Genomic DNA, 24,295 nt, shown 5'->3' with positions numbered 1-24,295 from the left:
CAGACTCTGAGGAGGTAGAAGGATCCATGTGAGTCCAAGTACAATCTCCCCCTCGCTCTATAGTCACTCCCTGTACCTTCAACATTGTGATGGTTCCTGGAGAATGCCCATCCAGGAGCAAAGCTGTAGTGCCTCTTCCAAAACCAGCCCTTGTCCATCAGTCTCCTTTCTACAGATATGCAATTAATTTGCTGTCATTTCTCTATGTAGGTTTAGCACATCTGTTCCTCATCACACTGTGCCTGTTCTGCCACTCGCATTCCAATTTGCTGCAAATTGACTTAAATACTGCTTCCCTGCAGTGTGCTGTCCATTCCTGTCTCAGCTCTGTGTAGTTACTGTGTCCTAGTGGGCATCTCAGTCTCTGTCAAGGATCCTTTTTTGTTTGTTCTCCTTGGGTTACATTTTCCAAGTGCTGTCCTGTATTTGCTTCTTCACATAAACTGAACAACCAGTGTTTTAATAAGCTGTTTTTATTAGTTCTCAGCTGGAAGACAGGCTGCAAAGGAGGACAGAACTAAGGCAAGGCTGGTAGGATGGTCAAAATCATGCACTTCTCGGTGAAGTGTTGCAAGTCTTGAACCAATGCAATAAGAGACTTAGAGACCTCTTCAATAACAGGTGGAGAATAATGACATGACTGAGGTGACACCTGTTTGGCTGAGGTGGTCCTGCATGCGTACATTACTGCTGTGCACATGTGAAAGGGAGTCACTTTGTGTAGGCAGCACACTGAAGGTGCAGAAAGAGACTGAGGCACTTCCTTGACAACAGACTATCCAAGAAAGACTGTCCAAGCCTGGGACAGAGCTCTGGCTTAATTATCTGTTAGATCCAGGAGCATATAAAGTGGTACCACAGCAAACTTCATTGTGTTCTTGAGGATAGGGATCTGCAATCTCACCTCCATTTTCTTTTCCCTCAATGCCAGAATCAGCTCTCAGGATACCTGCTGAGAAAGTTCAAAAACAGCAATGGCTGGCAGAAGCTCTGGGTTGTCTTCACCAACTTCTGCTTGTTCTTCTACAAGACTCACCAGGTAAGCCCACACAAGTCAAGTAAGAGCTCTGCGCACTAAAGCAGGGGTTCTCGACCCCTGGGTCATGAGCTAGATCCAGCCCCTGGTGCCATGTCATCCAGCCTGCTGGGTTCCCCACAGATCTGTTGGCCATGGCCTTGCATGCTAAATCAGGTTTTGCATGCTAGATTGGGCAGTGTAGGGCCCATTCCTGGTGCATAGAGACTGGGTGGAGGTGGTGTGGGGTCCTCAGAGCTGGGCCCCAGCTGCAAAGGCAATGTGGGGCCCCTAGAGCCAGGTGGAGTGCAGTCCTGCCCATGGATTGACCCTGCACCATTCACCTGGCCTTCTGGGCCAGAATTGGGAGCACCAATGCAGTAAAAGTTAGAGGTGAGATACTAGATGGAAGACAGAGATACCTCTTTTTAATTCATAGACTTATAGATTCACAGACATGAGGGCTGGAAGGGACCTCAGAAGATTGAGTCCAGCCCCCTGCCCAAAGGACAGGAAGTCAGCAGAGGTCATAGGAGCCCAGCAAGATAGGCATCCAAATGTCTCTTGAAAGCATTTAAAGTAGGTGCTTGAACCACCTGCAGCAGCAGTCTATTCCAAACCTTGGAGGCTTGGAAAGTAAAGAAGTTCTTCCTTATGACCAGCCTGAAATGGTCACGGAGGAGTTTGTGACCATTCGACCTTGTCATCCCTTGGGGCGCTCTGGTGAACAAACATTCCCCCAGATCCTGGTGAACACCCCTGATAAACTTATAGGTAGCCACCAGATCACCCCTGAGTCTGCGCTTTTCCAGGCTGAAGAGTCTCATAGCCCTCAGCCTCTCATTGTAAGGTCTGTTTTCCTGACCTCTGATCATGCGCATGGCTCTCCTCTGGACTCTCTTAAGCTTCTTCACATCCTTTTTGAATTGTGGAGCCCAAAACTGACACAGTATTCCAGCTGCGACCTCACCAAAGCTGAGTACAATGGGAGAATGAAGTCCTGGTATTTGCTTGAGAAGCATCTATGGATGCAAGCCAGGATTTTGCTAACTTTACTAGCTGCAGCATCACATTGAAGGCTCATGTTCATCTTGTGGTCAATCATGACCCCCAAGTCCCTTTCGTCCGAAGCGCTAGCCAGCGTAGCACTGCCGAGCCTATAAGCATGCTGCAGGTTTTTCCTCCCAAGTTGAAGAACCTCTCTTCTAAGTGCACTTTATAATTATCCATCATGTTCACTGAAGGCCGCAAATGTGGCAAGAAAAAATAGCAGGCAGTAATTAATGGAGCCATTTTATATAAGGTTAAGGACCTTTTTCACACCACTTTAATTGGGATATCCTGTTTTGTAAGTGGCATTGATCTGTAGAGCATTAGGGACAAGTGTCTCTTGGTGTTGCAGCTAATGAAGTTCAGGAGAGTTAATGAGACTTTTGTTTCTACTTTTCCTTTTCCTTTTCCCTTCTCCCAATTGTACTTGGTTTGCCCTCCTTCCTTTTACATCTCAGCTCAACTAACATTTTGAAACAAGCCTCAGGAGTTGCTGTAATTCTGGAGTGGTCTCTCCGTCTTTCTGTAATGAATGTTGCCAGCCAGCTAATAGCACCTTTGGACCTTGTTAACTAAAATAAACTTATTTTACATTGTTAGGGCTTCTCACCTGGAGGATCAGGCATTGCTGGGAGGATCATCTTTGCTTTAGTGTTGGAGTAGTGCAAAGGGGGGGAATTCAGAAGACTAAAAAACAAGAGAATAGAGACATGTCATTTTATTTCGATAATTGAGCCACTTGGGGAAATTTTCATCATTATTTGCAATATAAAGAGACTTCATGGGATAAAAAGGCAGTTCTTGTCCATCTAAAAGTGAGTAAAGCCATTCCTGAAAGTATGGTAAGAAATGGCAAATGTATCCTCTCACTCTCCACTGTCCATAGAAGATGGCCTTCACTAAGACCTGTGCTGTCTGCCTGTGTTTCAGGATGATTATCCATTGGCCAGTCTCCCACTCCTTGGATATACAGTCAGCACCCCAGTGGAGGCAGATGGCATCCAGAAAGACTACGTCTTTAAGCTGCAGTTCAAATCCCATGTGTACTTTTTCAGGGCTGAGAGCAAGTACACCTTTGAAAGGTAAAGTCATGCCCCCACGTCCATTTCAGAGTGTAACATTTGTTTTATTCACAGACTACTAATCCAGAGTTGGGATTTGAGAGCCTAATCCTTGTTTCTGTACACAAGCCAAGTGACTTTGTGAATCATAGTCTGGAGAAGCAGGGCAGAATGCAAATATTATGTACTGGGTAGGGTATTCTTAAAGGTTGCAATGGCCCCTCTGGTCACTACTCCCTCTGTGATCAGTTCTGTGATCACTATAGATCCCTGTTCCCTTGTGAGGTGGTTTGGCCTACCAGGAGATCCAGTCTTCTTCTGTGTTCAGTATATGAGGAGCTAGATCTTATTCCACCTATCAGGTGCCCAAGTGCTATCCTATTTCACCCTGTTTGAGTTTCTGTAAAAAAATTAATGGAAAAAGTGAAAGATTTTTCCTTCCTCTTTCTCACTACTTTTTGTGATGGACTGTTGGAGCCAGTGCATTACAAAAGTAGATGCACTGAGATTTTCAGGGCTTCCAGCAGGAGTAAGGCTTGTCCCTAGGGGTCCCTAAGAAGCTCAGTAACGTAGCACCTTTAGAGGTATGCATCTAGGGAGCCATATAACACTCAGTGTCCTGCCACCCCCAGGGAGGCCCAGACAGGCTTTGATTTTGCAGTCATTAATAGAGTTTTTTTATTTTAGATTCAGTAGTAACCCTGTTTCTGAAAAGAGATAAGAGACGAGATTAGACCTGAAGACTTGCTGCTGACTTCGTGACATTTGTAGAACCTGTTTTTACTGATACACATGCATACTCAAACAGGGGCAGCACTAAGGGGGAGGCTATAGCCACCCTAAAATTTGCCTTGGCCGCCCTATAGCCTCCCCTGCCAGCACTGCCCCTGTCCAAGCCCACTGTCTCTCCCCCCACCCTCCCTCCCCGCCCCCTGGGCCACTGCTGTCTGCCCCTCCCAGTTGAGCCTGCCCAGCTCATACCCGCAGAGGTGCAGCACTCCTGGCCCGGCCCGGGCTGATCTGTTTGCATACAGTATATATTTTTATTCTCCTTTTGCAGATAACATAGATAAAACATATGTTTAAGTGGGTATTGTAAAAAAACAAATAAGGATGTTTGGTGCAGGCCCTCCCAGTTGCCTGTCTAGCCCACTTCAGCCCTCCCACTGGCAAGAGGCTGGCATTGACCCTGTACTCAAAGCTTTTATTTTTAAATTATGCTGCATACCAAAGAGCTAGATGGTATATTCCACAATAGGCAACTGAACCTGAAAAAAGAGTGCCTAATTCAGAAACCACAAGCAGAACTTCCTATGCCAATGTTATGTGGCAACATTATGGTTTTCTCCCCATATTCCCTTCTGCTTCATCTGTTTTTGAAGACATCTTCCCACTTCATCTCCCCCTCTGACTGGACACCATTATTCTCATGTCAACAAGTCTAAAGGAGCAGTTCCTAATTTAGGTGTTGTGACTCCAAATGGGATCATATTCCTTACGAGTGGGGTCATGGGCCACATGGATATTCAGTAACCCCAGATGGGCTTGAAGTCCAGGTGAGGTTGTTCATGACCAGAAGTTAGTTTGTGAGCCCTGACTTGGGGCTGAGGCCCAAAAAGATCAGGAGTCCCTGTCTTAAAACATGAAGACTGCCCCCCACTAGAGTTGTGTTCATTCCAACTTAGTCTCTTTCTTTTTGAGAGTTTCAAGTAGCAAGTTCAAGAGAGATTTTGAGAAGGCATACAACCAGTTAACTTTTTAAATTATTGTTATGAATCTAGAAGTGTCGATTTCTAGAACGATCATGGGAATAGGGAATTTTGTCCAGTTTATCATCAGAGTTGCCTGTCTACTACCAAATAGAACCATCTGAAACAGTTCTCAGGGCCACAAGTAACTTAAACAAAGAGCGATTTCCTAATACAAGTACAAAAGAATTGTGTGTGTCTAAATATAGAAACTGGTGTACCATAAAAACCTTCCACAAGAAGTTTGTCCTTGGGCAGCATCACTGACAGTAAGCTTAGTCTGCCACTTGTAGGCCATGCTTCAAACTGGCTGCAAATGGTCTCCTGGAGATGCAGAGGAAGCACAATGTCTGCAGAATGTTTGGACTGAGTTTCTCTAACAAGTTCAAGTCGAAATTTTAGAGACTGTCCTTATGCCTTCCTTTCCAAGGTTGAAGTTGATCTCTTCTTCAGAGACATGCTCCCCTGTCATTTCTCTGGTCCAGTTTCACTTGATGCTTTGTTCATCCTTTCTAAGACCTTAAGAGTAGACCAGAGGGCCCTGAAAGTGTTAGTCAGATACTTAGGTCAAAGATATATGAATAGTAACTTATCTCATTTGGAAAAAGGCTTTTACACAGGATCCTAGGGTATTCTTTTGTAAATCTACAAAAGACTATAGAACTTCTGGGCTAAATTACATTTGTGAAATACTTTATGTCAGCTGTTCTCCATACCTTGACTATCAAAGTGAGGTAGGCATGCTAGAAGGGAAGGACAGATTACAGTAGGACCTGGACAGGTTACAGGGGTGGGCAAATGAAAATAGGATGGGATTCAATACAGACAAGTGCCGGGTGCTGCACTTGGACAGTAGGAACCAGCAGCATACCTATAGGCTGGGGAACTCCCTTCTCAAAAGCACAGTGGCAGAAAGAGATATTGGAGTCATTATTGACTGCAGGATGAACATGGGCTAACAACATGAGAACACGGTCAGTAGGGCTAACCACACCACGTCCTGCATCCACAGATTTATCCCAGGCAGGGCCAAGGAGGTGATCCTCCCCCTCTATGCGACACTGGTCAGGCTGCAGCTGTAGTGCTGTGTCCAGTTCTGTGCGCCACACTTCAGGAGGGATGTGGACAACATGGAGAGAGGGTCCAGAGGTGGGCCACCCACATGATCTGGGCGGCCCCTATGAGGAGAGGCTACGGGACCTTAAGCTGCTCAGCCTTTGGAAGAGAAGGCTGAGGGGGGACCTAGTGGCCATCTATAAACTTACTAAGGGGGACCAGCAGGGTTTGGGAGAAACCTTGTTCCCCCGAGCGCCTCCCGGAGTTACAAGGAATAACAGCCATAAGTTGCTAGAAAGCAGGTTTAAACTAGACATCAGGAGACGCTACTTCACAGTCAGGGCAGCTAGGATCTGGAACCAACTTCCAGGGGAAGTGGTGCTGGCTCCTACCCTGGGTGTCTTTAAGAGGAGGCTCGATGTTTACCTAACTAGGGTCATTTGAGCCCAGTTTTCTCTCCTGCCCAGGGCAGGGGGCCAGACTAGAAGATCTACAAGGTCCCTTCCAACCCTACATTTATGAATCTATGAAAGTTGACTGGATGTGGCTGGAATAGGGAATAGTTCAAAATAAACTTTACTGTGGTGTTGATGATAAATCATCTGACTGGGTGCAGCTCTTACATGCAACCAACTGGGGGAAACAAATTGGTGGGTTAAGTTAATGATGTAAGGATCTGTGTAGCTGACAGAGAGAGTAAAGCCATGTCGTAGAAGGAAAACATAAATTTCTGCAGACTGGCTGGTTCTTGCTCCCTCTAATGCAGTACACCTGACACTTTGTTGTAGCTGCTTTAAGCAGCGTCCTTGCTAAGGTGTATGACTGAATACAAGTTGATACATACATGCTGCTTTTGCTATGTTGATCCTGCCAAGGGATATTTAGCTTTGGAGCCATTTTAAACCCATCTTTTAATTTGTTCATTAATACAGGGATGTGATGCACACTGTGTGGAGCTGAATGAGTTGATTCAGTTCTCCCTTTGCCCCATTCTCCCCATCTTCAATAAAACAGTTTGTATTGCTGACTTCACAGGATATTTCAGCCTGAATATCTGAAAGTGTTTGAAGATCTTAAGATAAAAGGGTGCTGTAGAACTTCATAGTATTGCATTCTGGACATGAGAACCAAGCTAACACATATGAATCTTATAAGAAGTGGGTGAGGCTATGGGCATTCTGATGTTGTTCTTCTTCTTTTGCCAGGTGGATGGAAGTGATTAAGAGAGCCACAAGTTCTCCAGCAAGATCTAGCCTGTTGGCTCCCAAGGATGAAAAGGAGGAGACTCTCACAAACTGATGAGGGCAGAGCTGGGTCTCTGCTGTCAACTTCTATTAGAGGGCTTGGGTGGGAATAGGAGTTTGGAGCTGATAAGGCTGTTAAGTGACAAGCTGATTTCCACCTGGGGTGGGAAAGGTTGTTAAGCAAGAGGAGGGACAAACTGGAATCGCATCAGGTTCAACTGGCCTTGAGGACACTGTCTGCTCCAGTCGCAGCTAGTTGAAGAGACAGAGAACCTGACAATGGCAGCAAAACTCCCTCTGTGGGAAAAATAATGGTTTGTTATGCGCACACATTGTAGAGAGGATCATGTTTCAGTTAACGTGGATTCTGGACAGGTTGGAGTAGCAGGTCTGGATGGAGACAGAAGCAGTACCTGTCTCTTTCATTGTCACTGGGTGTTCAGCAGCTGTCAGAGATTAATAGCAGCTGTCAGTCGTGTTCCTTGGCGCACAGTTGCTGGTATCAGGCACTTTGGCTCCCAGCAGCTCCCTTATCCTGACACACAGTCCAGCTAAAACCGCCTATGTCCTGTTTGCTGCTCTTACCTTCAGCTTACCACCCACAAACGTATGAGACTCATTGGAGCTCTGCAGATGTATCCACTTGAATGCTTACATTCATACCAGAAAAGAGTTTCTGTAGAATGACTGAGCTACTCAGGAAACTGCCCTGGTAACTCCTTCATCTTGGTATTTTATTTTATTTTATTTTATTCTGTTTTTGGAAAGGGAATGGGGAGAACCTGAACCTTTGTTTGCTTAAACACATCATGTGGCACAGCTGGGAGCAGGGGATGAGTGTGAGAAAACACCCATGGTTTTCCTGAGATCTCAGAGGCTTCCTAACATTCCTTGTTTTACCTCCTGAGTTCTTTGCTGCCTGTACTCAGGGAGTGCTCACCTGGCAAACCCTTTACTTGTCCTCTGCTGGGGAAGGCATCGCTTAAGGCAGGGAAAGCCAATAAACTACCCTCAGCATCCTCTAGTGCAGTGGTTCTCAACCTCTTTTGTACCAGGACCCATTTGTAAACATTGATGGCCCGTCTGACTCAGTGCTTCTAGTCCCCGGCCCCCAGTGTGTGGTGCAGTGGGGGATGTGGGGTATAGAGGCAACTCTGACAGGTTACAAGGGAAAAGCCAGAGTTTCCCATGTTTTTCTTTCTAAAGAATTGATTTTTAAAGTTTGTTGATCCATTTTTAATGTTTGTTTGCAACCCTTTCATATATTCTTGTAACCCACAGGTTGAGAAATGCTTCTGTAGTGCAGGGAAAAAGGAAGTAGGTGTGCCACAAATTAGCTCTGCACCCTTCCCAAGTACCACCTTCTGCTCCCTGTTTTCTGCTTCCTGTGCTGCCTGTCCCTTCCTTGATCTGTTGCGTGCCACGCACACAAGCTGCTCATGCTACAGGTTGGCCACTCTATTTCTGGGCAATTTACTGCTGCTTGGGGTGGGGGGGAGGGAGGTAGAGGGAGGAGGCATTTTTTAAAACACTTCTGAGACAGGAGAATGTGCCCATCTGAAAGTCACTGCAGCTTTATGCTTCAGTAACATTTAGGCACTTTTACCTTAAACATCATCTCTAAACAAGGAGATGGGAATCCATCTTCACTTTTATCATGAAGGTGTAAGTGACTTTATTCAAAATGGATCATGAGATCCTGGCACCTGTTCTGGAGGGCTGTGTACCTTACCTAGTATGAAATATTCTCATTCTGCCCTGCTTCTCCAGATGTGGTGTTATCTGGAAGCAATGCAATGCAGCTTTGTGTTGGGCAGTATTGCCATGCCCTTCTTTTAAAGAATGACACTTGCAATAAGCTAACAGGCACAAACACTGCTGATGGGTGGACATGCATGGTTGAAATGGGTTCTGAGGAGCCAACTTGTGTTTTAGGTGGGAAAGTATATATATACCAAGGGAAGGCACAGTGAGGTGTTAAGAGAGGAAGTGCTACATGTCAAGAGGATGGGAGGAGGAGGAATACAGAGTGACCCATGGAAAACAGGAGGTGCAGAAGCTGGTGTACAGAACTCTCTCCCCAAAGATGGAATACAGGGTTGTGCTGTTTTGACGTACGCTGGGTGGGAAAGGACTAGTATCTCAGGTAGAGGGTTCCTCGTAAAGACCTCATGACCTTTCACATGGCATCTTCACCTGTAAAGATGCAGAGATTGGACCAAATCCATTCTCTATTGCCACTGTGTCATAATGACCATTGTAAGTTAAATGGACTTTTATTAATTTATTAGTATCTTCATTTTTTTAAATAAATGGTTGTAGATGTATGGACATGTATTTACTAGATGTTTCCCTTGTAACTACCTAAGTGTGCATGTCTAACAGTGGAAGTAAAGAGCACATTGGCATACAGCTCCATGGACATGTCCTCATCACTCCTGGGCACATCTGCACACAAACCTACATAGTCCTTTAACAAGAGGCACCAGTGGGACAGGAAGCCTGTGTGATGATGTCTTCAGAGAGGAACTGCCAGTACATAATTTTCCCCTCTTTGTAGCTGGCATAGTACATAATTTTCCCTTCCCTTAGCCTCCAGAAATAGCTTTCCAGAGTCCAGAACCTCATTCTTCACAATACTAGACAGCTGAGCTTTTCTTGTCTTCCTCCTCCCTGGATGGCACACTGATCACTCCTTCTCTGGAGCTCCCTGCCTCTGGAGGTAGGAGGAGGAGCCTTTGTGACCATGGCAGATATCTGCGTCTGTTTGAGAGGAATGGGCAAAGCCCATTAAAACTGGAGCTTCCCTTTGTAATGAGAAGTCCCCTGCCTTCCCAGTGGGGTTGCACTTACTTGCTGATCTTCTATAAGGGGCTTAGCAGAGTGGATTTTCAAGTTGGTGTTTTCTGACTATATCTGCACTGACCCTCCCCAGATGCCCTTCCAAAGCTCCTGCTTAGGCTTTGAGCCAGGGAGAAGTGTAAGATGGTTAGAAGGAAAGGCCTCTTACAGCTCTGGTTAAAGTATTTATATTTGTGTAGCTCCGACTGCCTCCTTTTGCTTCTTCAAATGGTCCCATGGTTTGTGTATGTGGCATGTGACTCCCTACAGGGCCAACCAAGTTACTGGTAGGCTATTTAGTCTCACCCTACCTCACCTGGTATCCCTGGTTATCTACTCTGTGGAGAGGGTGTGACCTGCAATAGCAGGACAAGCTCCAGGTCAAGACCGGTTAATGCTGGCAGAGCTCTTTTGAAACTGCTCTGTTCAGTGTTGGCTTTAACTTGTTTTCCCAAGAACATTGGTTTGCCTCTGCAAGCAGCAAGTTTCTGGGAGTTCACACATGACCCATATGTGCTGATACCATGGTGCCTCATTGATTTGGGATCTGCAGAAGTCCTAAAGCAACAGAAGGCATTGTCCATATGCCTCAAGAGTAAGTGCATAGAAAGCTGTTGCATTCAAGACCATTGAATCAGTCATGTGTTCTGTGAAAAAACTCTCCAATTTGGAACCAATCACTTCCCATGTTTACCCTGCTGCCAAGGTTATGGACATGTGATGTGGCCTTTCAGGGCAATAGGGCAACAGTCACTCCAAACATCTGGCCAGTGCAGGGTGTTTTAGGAGGTGTTCCTTTGCTGGGGATAGGCAATGTTCTGATGGAATTTGCATCACTTTTTCTACTGTATGAACATGGAAGACTCCTTCAGCTTTTCTGTACTAATGAAGCTGTCATGTTTTTTCTTTTTCAAGAAAGCATCTGACTTTGACTTTTCCTCTGCATCCAGTAGCCAGATAAGGAACCTTCTTTTCACGGGAACCAAAGTATCTGTGGCTGCTAGGCATGTGCATCTGTAGGCTGTGCTTCACTGTAACCCTCACTGCTGCTCAATTCTAGTTTTTTCAGGTTAGGGACAGACGTTGCACATAAACTGATTTAAGTGATCAGAAACTGGTTTAAACCTGTAAAAGAACAGATGTCCAGTGCACATAAACCAGTTTGAAAATGGCTGAAACCAGTTTAAGATAAACCTGGTTGAATGTAGTATCAGACTTAACTGATCTGGCTCAAACCAGTTTATGCAATGTCTGTCCCAGACATGAAAGGTGTGTGCCCCCAGCAGCTGGGGAGGCACGGCTGTGCTGGCGGTGGTGGGAGCATGGTGGCGGCGGAAGCCTGGCAGCAGTAAGTGATCCCGCAGATGCCACTGGCACTGTTGGCGGTGGGGGAGGAAGAGTGGTGGCAAGCGCCAACCAGGAGTCAGCGACCACCCACAGGTGCTGTTGGTGGTGCCCAGCAGCAATTGTGGACTGCCCACAGACGCCACTGGCAGTGGGCAGCGACTGCCTGCAGATCCTGCCACCGGTGTCGGCGGTGCCTTTTTGCAAGGGGTGCACCTCTTTTGCATTGCCTCTGGTCCCAGACTCCTTGCTGATTTAAGATAAACCAGACACCCCCAGCATCCCAGCTTGCTCTCTGGGCTCGGCAGGGCTCTGTGTACCACAGCAGGGCTGGCCCCTCCCCTCTGTTCCCTGGCTGGAGCTCCAGCAGAGACTTACAGACACAGCAGGGTCCGCCTGGCTTCCCCCTGCCCTATCCTTCCCCCCCAACCCCGTTGCTGCTCGCTGCTTAAGTAGGAATCCCCCCTTCCCTCCCATCTCCCACAGCACAGATCCCAGCCCCACAGACCTTAGGCACGTAGTATGCTAGCTAGCTAACGCTGAGAGGTGTCTCTCTCTCCAATTTAACTGGGACAGGCAGACAGAACAGTGACTGCTTAGGGCTATTTGGAGCTAATCAACACGTCAGCTGGTAAGCTGTTTAAGAAGAGTTTGAACTAATGGGGGGGCTATTGTTTTGCTGATAAGGTGATAATCACTGTATCAGCTCCCAGCTGGCTTGCTTGCCTGTCAGTTTGCTGCAGACCATATAAAGTAGCAGGGAGACTGAAAAGCTGTGAATCAACAGATGCATGCACAGCACACCCCTCACTTGTCTGAGTGCTAGCAGGGGTCTAGGAACACTCCCACCCCTTGAGCAGCCAGCAGGGAAAAGCCTGGCAAGGCAGCCCTCCCTAATCGGAGGTCCTGCAGAGCCCTGGCCACGCCACCCCCTCTTAGCCCAGAACTTTGGAAGGAAGGGAGGACTGCTTTAGTTTCCCATCCCGTCCCGTGTCCGTGTCACCCCCCCTGCTTCTAGCCTGAGCCACAGCAGGCATGTGCCTGAATTCCCTCAGTCCAGAGAGAGTGTCTGTCCAGTTACAAACCAGTTCAGCCTAGCCTGCAAAGACTGAATTAATGCAGGCTCAGGCTTTTTGAGTGTCTGTCCCTAGCCTCAAGGACACTTCACCTGCTTTTGCTCCTTTGTCTGGCATCATGGGAGATGCGGAGCTTAACAGTAGCAAGCAGCTTCCAGCAGGCGTGGGAAAAATGATCAACTTAGATGCCTTCCGAGGGAGATTCTGGTGAATCTTCTGTATAGAGCCCTTCTTGGGAAGGTTTTTTTTCTTTACTAAGTACTTATGTGCCCCTGATCATCTTTGTTTTTGAGCTTCTCACAGTTCTAAATCCATTTATCCTCACTCCACACCTGTGAAATAGGACAGTGCTACTAACCCTACTGTAGTAGGGAAGGGATGCAGCAAGAGATGGGTGACTTGCCCATGGTCACATGGAATTTGTTGAGACAGTGAAATGAACCCATGTCTCCTGATTTCCCAGGAGCACAACCTAACACTGCATCAGCTTTCCTCTAAATAACTGAGTTCAGCAACTGATCTTGGAATTTTCTAACATTGCATCAGTGTAGATAATCTGCAATGGCTGAGACCTCAGCATCTGGAGAGGAACAACCTTCCCCTAAACAGGACCTGGGCAACATCACAGAGCAGTTTCCTGACACCAGTCAATCAAGGAATGGATAAAGCCCTTCCTTGGACAGAGGAAATGAACTCATAAATGCTGGGTGATCTTCACCCATGTAAGAGGAGTTTGGCTGGACAGTTAGGTCAGTTTTAAATAGGGAATATTTAGCCCCCATTGTCTCGCTTGTAACTAAACTGTTGTGTTGGCTATTCCCCGTAGGCAAATACTTCAGTAAGAAACCATTCTTTGCTATCATCTACATAGAACATTCAATTTCTGCGACTGCTTGAGATGCATTCTTCACTTCCTAGCATTGTAGACTGTTTGTAGTCCTGGTCTGTTGTTTCCAAGCTGAACAGACCAATCAGTAACAACTCCATGAAGTTTCATCAGCACATACTGGAGAGACAGGCCAGTGTCTTAGTCACTTGGAAGATTCCTGCAAACTGTTCACTGCCCATTGCAATACCCCTATGCTTTCAGCCTCCAGGGGAGCATCATGACATGCAGCCTGTTCAACCTTCTGTGCAGCACCTCCTCTCTTTGAACACCTATGAAGAGTCAGACAGGATACAAGGGCAGAGTCAAAAGCAACCATCAGAGAGAATGAGTCCCATCCCTGCTGTAAACCTGGCTTAAAAATACAGTGCAAGATGGACATACTGCCCTCATCCTGTTTGACTGTCTTCTTCCACATTGGGGTTCTGTGCTGCCCGCATTAATGTAATGAAGTTTGAATGCATCATAGCTGGTGTGTTATTGGATACGATGGCCCATTTTATTCTCAAACATGTAAAAAGTATGTGCAGCAATCATTTGAGAACCCTGTCAGCCTCTGTGTGCACCAGACATTCACAGGAACTAGTATCACTTTTCCTCTTGCTTAGAATTTAGTCAACCAACAAAACATCAGTGCTCTGTGGCTTGATTAGAACCAGCTGTAGTCATTTGTGTGCCTCAGATGCATCTTTCCTTTAAAACAATTTCTGGGCAAATTAAACCAAAACCATGTGTTGTTACTGTGAGAACAGTAACAATGGTGGCTCCCAAGCATTTCCCCTTTAATTAAAAGTAGCATAGGAAGGTGCCCCCACAGCAAAAATGGAGTCCTTCTGGGTGTGTCCACAGTTCTTATGAGGACTGTAGTGAAGGGAGGCTGTGAGCAAAAGCAAGTTTTGTGCAAGGGCAGCATGTCTGCCGCAGTCCAGGAGAGGAGGTTCACTTTCACTGCAGAGGCCTTATCTGCTCAGTGGTGCTCTCCATTCTGCCTCAAATCAGCTGAGACCAGCATATCTTCAGTGGCTTTTGGCCAGCTGCACCAAGTAGGTTGGCAGGAAAGTTACCCTCTAGGTACCAACCTCCTATGCTGCTTGGTCTCATCTTGTCTTTTAAATTGGCTTTGGTTTACCCTGCTCCTGCTCCCCACAAGGCTGTGTTTTGCTTAGATAATTGGTTGCCTTGTGCCTCTGGTTTTCTTGGAGCCGGTGTGTGCTGGAGAAGAGCTTGGGGTAAGCTCACACCTTCTGCTTTATGCAGGATGGCTGGTCCATGGATTGAGGTGTACAACCGAAGCACAACAGGGAGAGGCATCCAGCTGCTTCAGGAGCAGGTATAAGTCAGGGTCAAGGAGCTGCTTTGGTTCTGTAGCCATTCTTTCTCACTGCTCAGTCACCTTTTATCTGCAAGGTCTGACACATCTGCGGTTTCAGTGAACACTGTAGCAAGGTGGAGGCACTAGAGCAAACTCCATCGCACAGAGCAAGGCAAACTCAGCAGTGCACCCAGCTGGAAGAACGTCTCACATAAGGACTCTGCTCCACGTGCAGAAGCTCTGATGTGTTTGGCAAAGCCATAGCTTGGTTTGCGTAATGACAGGCTACACCAAGCACCTCTTGTATTTATTACTTTATTGAAAGTGGTGGATCCCTTTCAATGCTTTTATAAACTAAATTGTTTTTGCTTTGAATACTGGAGGCAATCTCTGGGGACTGTTTCCTTTAAAAACTTTACTCATGACACTGCAGTGCATGTGAAGGATAATACAAGGTACCTTTAACAATCTGCTACCATCACAAGCAGCAGTTACAAACGCAACACAAAACTTTCAGCTGCCTTTATGTTAACCAGGAGCCTCTCCCTTTGGCCTGGCTGAGTGTCTCATCTGCCCGCACACTGCTCTTCTTGAAGCCCATCACAGAGAAGCAGCAAAGATAATCATATGCTAACATGAACTGCACCAGACTGAGTGAAGGGTTACAAGTGCACAGAGATGACTGGTCCTGTGTTCTGAAATCTGCATGCGTGAGGTAAGAACCAGAATCAAGGTTTACAAACCAGGTGGCTCTAGCTCTTAGAAGGACTGAGCAACTGCAGCTATGAAGTCACACTGCTTATGTAGATAACTCTTTTTAGATCCAGACTTAATTGTCTTCCATGTCTTAAAGAAATAAAGGCATCTATTTCATGGGAGTTAAAGATCCATCCCTTCGATCAGTGGTTCTCAACTTTTTTAGACTCGAGGCAGCCCTCAGAAAATGCCAGCTCTTCACTTTCACTTGTTCTGTTCGACTCTGGAAAAAATACTAGAGCAATTCTTCTCAGAAAGATGACAGAATGTTTTTGACACTATGCATTCTTATGGGAAATCTCCAGATTTATCTTGTGACTCATGCTGATGTTTGCACACCTAACAGTGCTAGAGTTTTGTGCATCACCCTTGAAAGGACCTCATGGCACCCTAGTTGAGAATCACTGCTTTACATGCTTATTTTTTAAAACCCCACTTCAAAATGTTGATCCTGGCTCTTCTCAAATCCACTTTCCTTCCTGCTCCCAAATGTACTTGCTTAGTGTAGAATTCACAACATGAAATAAAGAACTGACATTTGGTGCCTAGAGTAGCATGGTAGAGAAAGCAAAGCCAGTTGCAGTTGCATCAGTGAAACAGCTTGTGCAGGTAACATGGTGGCAGATGTTATCTTTGCTATAGAGCAGCCAGAGATGCAGCTCCTCAGGCAGACTGTACTTTTGGCTTCAAGTAGTTTAGCTCCAAGTTTTAAGAGTTCAGGGGGGAAAACAAAAAGGGGGTGCAGGGGGCAGCGAGAAATTGGCTTTGCTGTCTCAAGTATAGCATTAGAGCCACCATTGTTGCTGGCTAACCACTAGCCTTGAAAGTTCTGACTTCCCTGACAGTAGAATTGCATGGAATTTAGTTCACTGTAATTAGCATAAATTACACATCAGGCTTCAGCTTTAAGTCTCTTTGGCTGATGGGTAGATTTCCCTTCACTAAGACATAAGTACTCATTGCTGAGGAGCTAGCCAGGGCACTGAATATCCTTGATGGGTAGGGCTACAGGGAGCCTTCTGGCTCACTGCATGTCTAGTCATTCAAGGAGCAGCGCTCAGGTTGCAAAGGGAACATGAGGTGGTTCCTCAGCCACTTCTGGGAGGGGCCAAGCCAAACACAACTGCCCCAAAGCCTTGGTCCTCTGTGGAGTAGTGAGGTGAGTTCTGGGCTAGGCTGGTACAGATTAGCCAATAACTAGTATGAAATGGCACCCTCAGAACCCAAGGAAGCGCAGTCAGCAAACCCACTACGTGAATGCAAGGTGGTGGCAGCGGCAGGAAACTGCTGCCTCCCTAATGTACAATAGGACTGAAGAAGAAACCTCTCGTAGGGCCAGAAGGCTGATCTGACTCTACTGGGTGCTGTAGTGTATGGAAAGCTGCAGACATGCCTGTGCTGCTTGTACAATACAGTTCATGTACACTTCCCCTGCGAAGAGGAGAGCTACCTCAGCATGCTTCTCTCTGAAACACATTTGGGTCCAAGAGAACCCCTCTGTCTCCAGAAGCCAGAATTTACCTATAGCAAGCTCTGAATCAAAATCAACAGGGAGAAAAACCATTAAAAACTGCATCGAGTACATTGTAAAAACAATTAGACCGCCCTTCCTGGGCTCCACAAAAGGTCTAAATTGTACTTGCATTGTGAACCTCACCCTGGGTTGTCATGGAAATATGTATATGAAGGCTCTGAAATGTCCTGGAGTCCATAGCACAATGTTACATCCAACAGCAGATGGTGTCTGAATTAGAGATGTAGTTCTTATGAAACTGGAAAAATCCTCCCTTCCCCCAAAACAGCAGCAAGGAACGTTGACGTCAGCGGGCAGAAGTCAGGTGGTTCCGGCTGTGAGAGAACCTGTGAGGGGCAAGGGAAAAGGAGACTGGTGTAACTGGCCACACTCATCCACTATCCAGTCACAGGCAAGGTGCCAGAATCCACTGCACTGACCAGGGACCACCCCAGACACTGATGGAACAAGCCATCTGAGTTGCATCTGATGGATCCCGAGCCAACAGCAACTGTGGCTAAAAGCAGGAGCAAAGCTCATGAAAGAGAACCAGCACTGAGGTAACAGCCCAGCAGGGGTTCTCCTGTGCCTTTAAGATACAATTTTCAGAAGAAAATTTTTTTTTTTTGCAATTTCTCAGTTGGTCTAATAAATGGTATTGTTTTGGACCCGAAAGTTCTAGATTTTTGCATTCAATTTTCAGAGAAGGCGTTTCAGGGGTGGGACTGTCACACAACTGCATAACCACCCTGGCCAGGGATACCGCCTACAGCTGTATCCCGGGACATTCTCCCACACTGGAGAATCTTAGCCAAGCACTGCTTCCCACAGCCACCATCTCCCTCTTAGTAGCCCTTTTGCATGTGAAAGAGGTGGGGCTTTCAAAAAACCTCTAGCTCCCATCTGCAGTCCTGGACCTTTATGCAGTGCTTCCCAGGAAGGTCTGCAGCCTGTTAGGCAGGTCAGACTAGATTCCCTTGTGCTTTTTCTTGCCCTAATGAGATTCAGGTTTTGTTTCTGCTTCATATTTAGCTGCAATTTAAAGTGATTCAGGAGCACCAAGGAAGCTTTAGCATTAGTAAGGAGCTCTACTCTGTCATCAAGATTGATCCAGTGCAAGCCTGCAGGTAACATGGACAGCCACTTAAGTCAGGCAGAGGCCCAAGGCACCTCAGGCCCAGCTGTACTGCAAACTCAGCACAGCACAGGGTGCAGAGGCAAACCCCCCGGGCTCAAAACTGCCCTGTAGCAGATGAGCTCTCTTTTCAGCCACGCAGGGCAATGCTTCAGCTGCCACCCAACACTCAGGCCAGTTTATCTGGCTAATTTTGAAAGCCCTGGTGGTTTAAACCATACAACAACACAACCAAGCTGTCTTTCAAGGGGCGCAAGCAAAACAAACAGCTGCTTCTCTTATTTCAGACACTAGATTTAGCTCCTCCAAAGACTGGAAATTAGAAGGTTTCTAACCACGAGCAGAGTGAGGTTCTGGAACAGCCTTTAGACAGGAGGTGTGAAACAACCAGCTTTAAGGGAACAGATTAGTTCCTCTGTCATGACTGGGGAGGTCTCTTCTACTCAAAGTCAAATCTGGTGTAGCAGCTCCAAGGTAACAAGTACAGAGTGCTACAGCTGAATTCCAGTGCACGTAAAAGGGGTTGAAAGGGTTCACAGTACATCGAGTCACCATACAACCTCTTCCATCACCATCTTACTCCCTGTGAGTTTGCAGGCACCCTGACACTTTAGGGCAAGGAAAGGGGACAAAACTGAAATTGCTCCATCAGTTCATCAAAATCAGCATGCAGAAGATCTTATGAGCTCAAAAGCATGCAAGCCAAACAGATCCTGAAGGCAACCTAAGGGGACATGGAGAACTCCTTGATGCAGAAATGAACTTAAGGGTGCACAAACAAGCCTGCTGGCTGGGTTAGTGACAGTACTAGGATAGCACCCATTAGAGATGAAGACAGTTCATAGTATTGTCCCAAGAAACTTGAAAGCATTTGTGTGGTCTGCAGCAGCACTTCTCAACCTGTGGGTCACAACCCAGAAGTGGGTCACAAGAATATATGAAAAGGTCGCAAACAAACCTGAAAATGGATTCTTCTTTAGAAGGAGAAAAAACGTAGGAAACTGTGGCTTTTCCCTTGCCAGCTGGCAGAGTTCCAGCCTGCAAGGGGCTGCTTCGAGCCCCCCCACCCCACCCCTTGCCCCATGCACTGGGGACCTGGGGATGGGAGGCAGTGGATCAGGAGTGAGAGGCATTGGGTCAGGACTAGCCATTGATATTTATAGATGGGTCCTGATACAAAAAAGGTTGAGAACTGCTGGTCTACAGAAATATGGCCAACAGGAGGCAGGAAGAACCTCTCCTAAAATGTACATCTGAAAAGGGACAATGGCATCAAAAAGGAGTATCCTATGAACATCTAGGGTTACCTACTCTGCTTTCTGGGCTACTGGAAAGCTAAATCCTAGCTGAGGCAGTTGCATTACCCTATAATTCAGCAGAGCCCTCCCTAGCCCTTTGCCCCAGAGTGCACTGTTACCTTTGTACCCGTTCCACCATGTGTGCTATCAGTTTGTCAGAGATGCCTGGGCAGGACTCCTCCGCCAAGCTAAAGGCGTTCTCCAGCTCCTCCATGGCTCCCACATTGCCCCCAGTCTGCTTGTGCTTGTCTTTCAACTGCAAATCAGAAACTCCCCATTAACACCTTAGCTACAAGCAGCTCAATGCAACTGTTAAGAGGTGTGATCTTTTTGGGTGACCAAGGCAGCAACTGTTCTGTTGTGGACTCTTCCGTACAAGCCCGGTGACCAGAGACCATTGTTTCCTTGTAGGAGAGTCATGCAGAAAGGGCAGGCCCAAGGCAAGCTTGAGTTTCCACACATACCTCCAGATCCTAGGTCTGCTTCTTCCCTCAGAGAATGACCATGAAAGCAAAGCCCTTAACAAGACAAAAGTCCCTACTAAGCAGCAGTAAAAGTGAACTGGAAAACAGTGGTGGATCCAGAGCAGGAGTGCAACCCTCACACCAAGTTGGTGTGAACACCCGAGCTGAGAACAGTTCAGTGTCCATCACCACTACCCTGTAGGCAGTCTCTGTGGACGCTACAGGAGACAAACCTCATGGCAGAAAGCTGCAGTGGAGACTGGACCAACAGCACCGAACAACCATTGCCTAGACAGGGACTTGACATGCAGCAGAGGCCAAGCCAGCCAGGACCATGTGCAGTGCAATGCCCTAAGGGAGAAATTCTCTCCAACAGCCTGCGCTTGCATCTGTCTCCCATTAACTCACTGTGTTCAGGCCTCAGCACACACTAGTCTAATTGTGCCTGATGTAATGTTTACTTAACACACAAACAGCATTAAGAAATGCACTGCAGCAGGGACGCCTGGGCCATGCAAGCCCACAGAGCTCTGTCCCCAACAATGTCCTACCCTCTCAGGGCAGCTAAGAGCAGAAGCTGCTGCTGTTCCATTTGCTGTGCCGGCTAACAGCAGCCTTGTTTTAATTAAAAAGCTTTCTTAACTAGTTTTGTTGGCTACACAGGCTAAGTGGCTTTGCCACGTCCTCACAGCGCCTTCCTGCAAGCCTGCGACCAAGCATGGTTGAAGTGCAGTGTTCCTGGTTCCCACCCACAGAGCCTGGACTCTGCAGGACAAGGCTCAGCTCATGCTAAGCTGCAGCAACGCCATCGCTGGCCTCACAGTCCCCCTGCTGGAGGAAAGTGAACCAGTTACCAGCCTCCTGTCTGCTGCCTGTGAAAGCAACTTAAATCACTGCTACAAACCCCCAGCTGTCTGAGCTGCCCACTTGCTTCCCTGTTCATTCACAGGCAGCAGCCATGGGTGGGGATGATGGACATGTACTGACTGATGCACTAAACAAAAAACCCCCACCATCTCCCTGGGATGCGCTTTCACCTCTGCACCAGTGGAGAACTCAGGAATGCAAACACAGGGCCTGTTCCTTGCTAATGGATGATTTAACACCCTCTTGCTCTAAGTGGGCAGCAACCCCCAAGCCACTAACCTAAGTGGCTCAGTAGTGGTAGTGCATGCTGCTGTTACCTAGCTGCTGTGTTACCGCTGTGTCACTAATCTGGTTTCTCTGGAGGAGAAACCAGGTACCTTCAATACAATGTGCATATAGAATAAAACTTAGGCCTTTGTGGAATAGTTGTGAAAAGGGGTAATGAGGCCAGGACAGATCTGTAACAGTCGCTCTGCAAGCCTGAGGAGAAGTACAGTGAGGATAAAAATCTACAGAAAGCCTGAAAGTGATCCTTAAGCTATTTGCACATCCCCACCGGCTTCACCCCATTCTGATATAGGTCTCACTTGCCAGGCTTTCACCCAGGTGCACACAGACACATGCTAAGGCTTCTTGGGGGACAAATCAACCCAACATTGGCCTGAGGGCCTAGGGTCAGCACCGTCAGCTGTAGGCCCCAGGACATCAGGTACTGCAGCAAAAGCAGTTTCCAGAGGTGACATGCCAGTGGATTTGCTGATGCTCAGCAGCTCAGTCAGGCCCTTTATGCCCAGGTGCCAGCCTTCAGGCACCTATGGAAGTGTTCACCTAAGCATTTAAAGATTTACCCTAGGCTTTCACAGGCAGTTACAGGGCATCGAAAGCTAGTTCTGCTCAAAATGGACACAGGCTAAAGACTTGTGGCATGGCTTTGTGGTAATACCAACCATTGCTTTGGTATTAAACTCCCATCTGTTCTCCACACCTACTCTCTGCCCTCCTCCCCATGCCCCTCCACACCCCACCACACCAAAGACAAGCTTCTGCTAGCAACAGCCAGCCCCAGCTAGCACAGAGTCACAGTGGACCAAGTGCAAGACAGCCAGAAGGAAAGGCTAGAAATCACTGAGTTACTTCCTGCTCCAATGCTCTTGCAGTGGCAAATGTTCTCCTGCTGTTGCTGTCGAGGGCAGCAGCATGGACCAGCGACAGACAGAGCAGGCTCAGGTGGGGTGAGGATGTGGGTGGGCTAGGCAGTTTGAAAGGACAATAGGATGAGATTTGCCCAAGACTGGCATATCCCAGTTCTCTTCCAGACCAACCTGGAAATCTCCTGTCCCCACAGAGGTGAGGGGATGGCTACAGTTGACAATGAGCTGGCATTACCAGCATGAAGACAGCGGCTCGAAGGCAGCTGAGGTCTGAGGCTCAGAGAGAATGACAGTCCAGTGTCCTGGGCTCAAAGGAAATAAGGACACATGTGGCTAAAGCAGAAGTGGGGAGAGCTCAGAAAACAAGGGCAAGGAAAGCACAGTGGTATTGCACTCCTGCCTAGGCAGGTCTGGCAGTACCAGGGTAGTAGAAGGGGTTCTTCATAGTATATTTGCTTTCCTGTACAAGGAGAGGGATGTCCTGCCAGCAACCCTGCTCCTCTTCGTCTCAGCCACCCTTCCCATCTGCATGTCTGGCAACAGTTGCCCAGCTGCATCATCACCTGCAGCCCTTGTGAACAGGGCAGAGGCCTACTCACCTCTCCAAAGACTGGGTGAACAAGGGTGGAGAGGCACTGTGATCGCGGCTGCCGCTTGATGGGCTCAGCAGACTGGAAGGCAAAACACACAGAGGGACAGTGATGAGCACACACAGCAGACACCACTGTGGGAATGGGCATCCCAGCCCTCAAAGAAGCTCTAACATTGCAGAGCTGACACCTGTCTCCCAGTAGAGGAGCAGCTGGTGTTGATCTCTTGATGACAGGGAGATGGGGTAGGCTGGCTGCACCAGCCAAGGCCATTCTGAGTGGGGAGTCTCAGCCACCAGCCCCCATTTAACCTCCAAGAGGCAAGCAGGTGCTGGAGTGTCAGAGGCTTCACTAGGCTGCTTCATACCCTGACAGCAGTTACAATGACCCTATCAGGGACACTACCAGCCCCCTAAATGGAGGCTGCATATCCAGCCCTCACAAAACATGCTTCATCAGGGGCATGCATGATATAGCCCTAGTTGCCAGGTCCCAGCATGCCTAGATGCTAGGCAGAGGGCACCAGTATGTTCCAGAGGTGCAATACAAGTCCATTGGGGAGATCAGGGAGGCAGTCACACCCTCTCAAAGGCCCCAGCCATGCCTCACGCTTCTAGTCTTCTAAGGCAAGGCCAGCACGGACCTTCTGGGAGCCGTGAAGAGCCATTCCTTTGTGCAGCTTGTTAAGGGAGGTGGGGCGAATAGTTGGTGGGAAAGTCCAAATTGGACCCTGGTCTCCATCTTCTGCATCTCCATCACTAGAAACAGAAGAGGAAGAAGCTGAAGACACAACCTGCAGAGTATCCTCTGTGCCACATGCTGAACATCATGGACCCATTTTCATGCACACAGCTGGCTTTTGATCCCAGGGCATTTCTTATGAAACATCAACATTAGTGGTGATGGATCTGGGGCACAGGTGTTAATCTAAGTCAGGCTGAAGATCCAACTGTGTTGGAATCATTTTCCACTTCCATGAACCATGCAGTTTGTCATACATAGCCTGTGTGGCTACTATGGCAGCACCTGCCAGGTTCCTGGGTCCCTGTATCAACGTGGAGCAAATAAGCCTGGTTTGACAGAACATCTGGATTAAGTCTCACTAGCAATTCTGAGTCCCCCATTAGAAACCCTCTTAATAAACTGGATTGTCAAAAAGCTAAGAAGCCAGACCCAGAGCAGAGCAAGAACCAGCCACAGCCTTTATGAACAGCAACAAGCTGTGTTCTATCAGACAGAAGGGACCACAGTGCTAGGAGCTGCCCTTCCCTTCCTAGAACCTTGCTAATGTGTGTCCTCTGCAAACCCTGCTAATGTTTGTCCCTGCAAACACTACCCAGCAGCTGCAATGCAGTTTCACTAAGCACCGGCTGCCAGGCATGTTAACAGGTTCAGCTGGACACCTGTGGGAAACATGGAAACAGAGGACTCCAGTAAGTACCCCACTGGCAAGCTGATGCAGCAGGTCAGCTTTCCAGCCTTTCACCCTTTTTACCCATCCATGCTCTGCTCTCACAACCAGGGCGTGTCTGTCTGCAGCTGCTCACCAACCAAAGGCCAATGAGAAGCATCCCACTAACCAAGCCCAGGGGCCTGTCTTATAATTGCTGCATTGGGCCTCTAGGATCTGCAGTGTCAGCACGCAGGGCACAGGGGAAGCAGCCCGCAGCAGAACCTGGCAGCAAGCATCATGGCAGGCAGGATACACACATGTCAGAATCTCCAGAGCTGGAGTCTTCTCCATGGCCCTCTGACTTCCAACGCTTGAACCGGTCGATCAGCTCCATGAGGAATGAGGTTTTCTTAGTGTAGCGTGTGATGAACTTGTGCTTTAGCAACTCCTTGGCAGTTGGCCTCTGTGGTAAATAAAGAGCTAGGCAAAGGTATG

At 47.6% G+C, this 24,295-nt stretch overlaps 2 protein-coding genes across 6 annotated transcripts in view; one reads left to right on the top strand and one right to left on the bottom strand.

Moving 5' to 3' along the window:
* The window catches only part of FARP2 (FERM, ARH/RhoGEF and pleckstrin domain protein 2), a 145,504-nt gene extending 135,918 nt beyond the window's left edge, over positions 1 to 9,586 (top strand). For 2 of the 3 annotated variants that reach the window (XM_019543011.1, XM_019543010.1), the window contains 3 exons: positions 932 to 1,039; positions 2,996 to 3,147; positions 7,136 to 9,586. In XM_019543011.1, the coding sequence (XP_019398556.1) occupies positions 932 to 1,039; positions 2,996 to 3,147; positions 7,136 to 7,229 (354 nt within the window). In that variant the 3' untranslated portion in view covers positions 7,230 to 9,586. Of the gene's footprint in view, positions 1 to 931; positions 1,040 to 2,995; positions 3,148 to 7,135 lie in introns of those variants that run through there. The other variant, XM_019543012.1, reaches the window with a different exon arrangement.
* The window catches only part of STK25 (serine/threonine kinase 25), a 47,760-nt gene that overhangs the window by 11,316 nt on the left and 12,149 nt on the right, over positions 1 to 24,295 (bottom strand). The window contains exons 7-11 of one of the 3 annotated variants that reach the window (XM_019543014.1): positions 24,118 to 24,263; positions 23,051 to 23,165; positions 22,417 to 22,488; positions 19,455 to 19,591; positions 2,676 to 2,752 (exon numbers count right to left, since the gene is read on the bottom strand). In XM_019543014.1, coding sequence (XP_019398559.1) covers positions 2,676 to 2,752; positions 19,455 to 19,591; positions 22,417 to 22,488; positions 23,051 to 23,165; positions 24,118 to 24,263 — 547 coding nt within the window. Of the gene's footprint in view, positions 1 to 2,675; positions 2,753 to 14,932; positions 17,250 to 19,454; positions 19,592 to 22,416; positions 22,489 to 23,050; positions 23,166 to 24,117; positions 24,264 to 24,295 lie in introns of those variants that run through there. The other 2 variants (XM_019543015.1, XM_019543016.1) reach the window with 2 other exon arrangements.

Source organism: Crocodylus porosus, unplaced genomic scaffold (genome assembly GCF_001723895.1).
Source record: "Crocodylus porosus isolate Cpor-Errol unplaced genomic scaffold, CroPor_comp1, whole genome shotgun sequence".
NCBI classification, from domain to species: domain Eukaryota; kingdom Metazoa; phylum Chordata; order Crocodylia; family Crocodylidae; genus Crocodylus; species Crocodylus porosus.
This window is presented reverse-complemented; position numbering and strand designations above follow the sequence as displayed.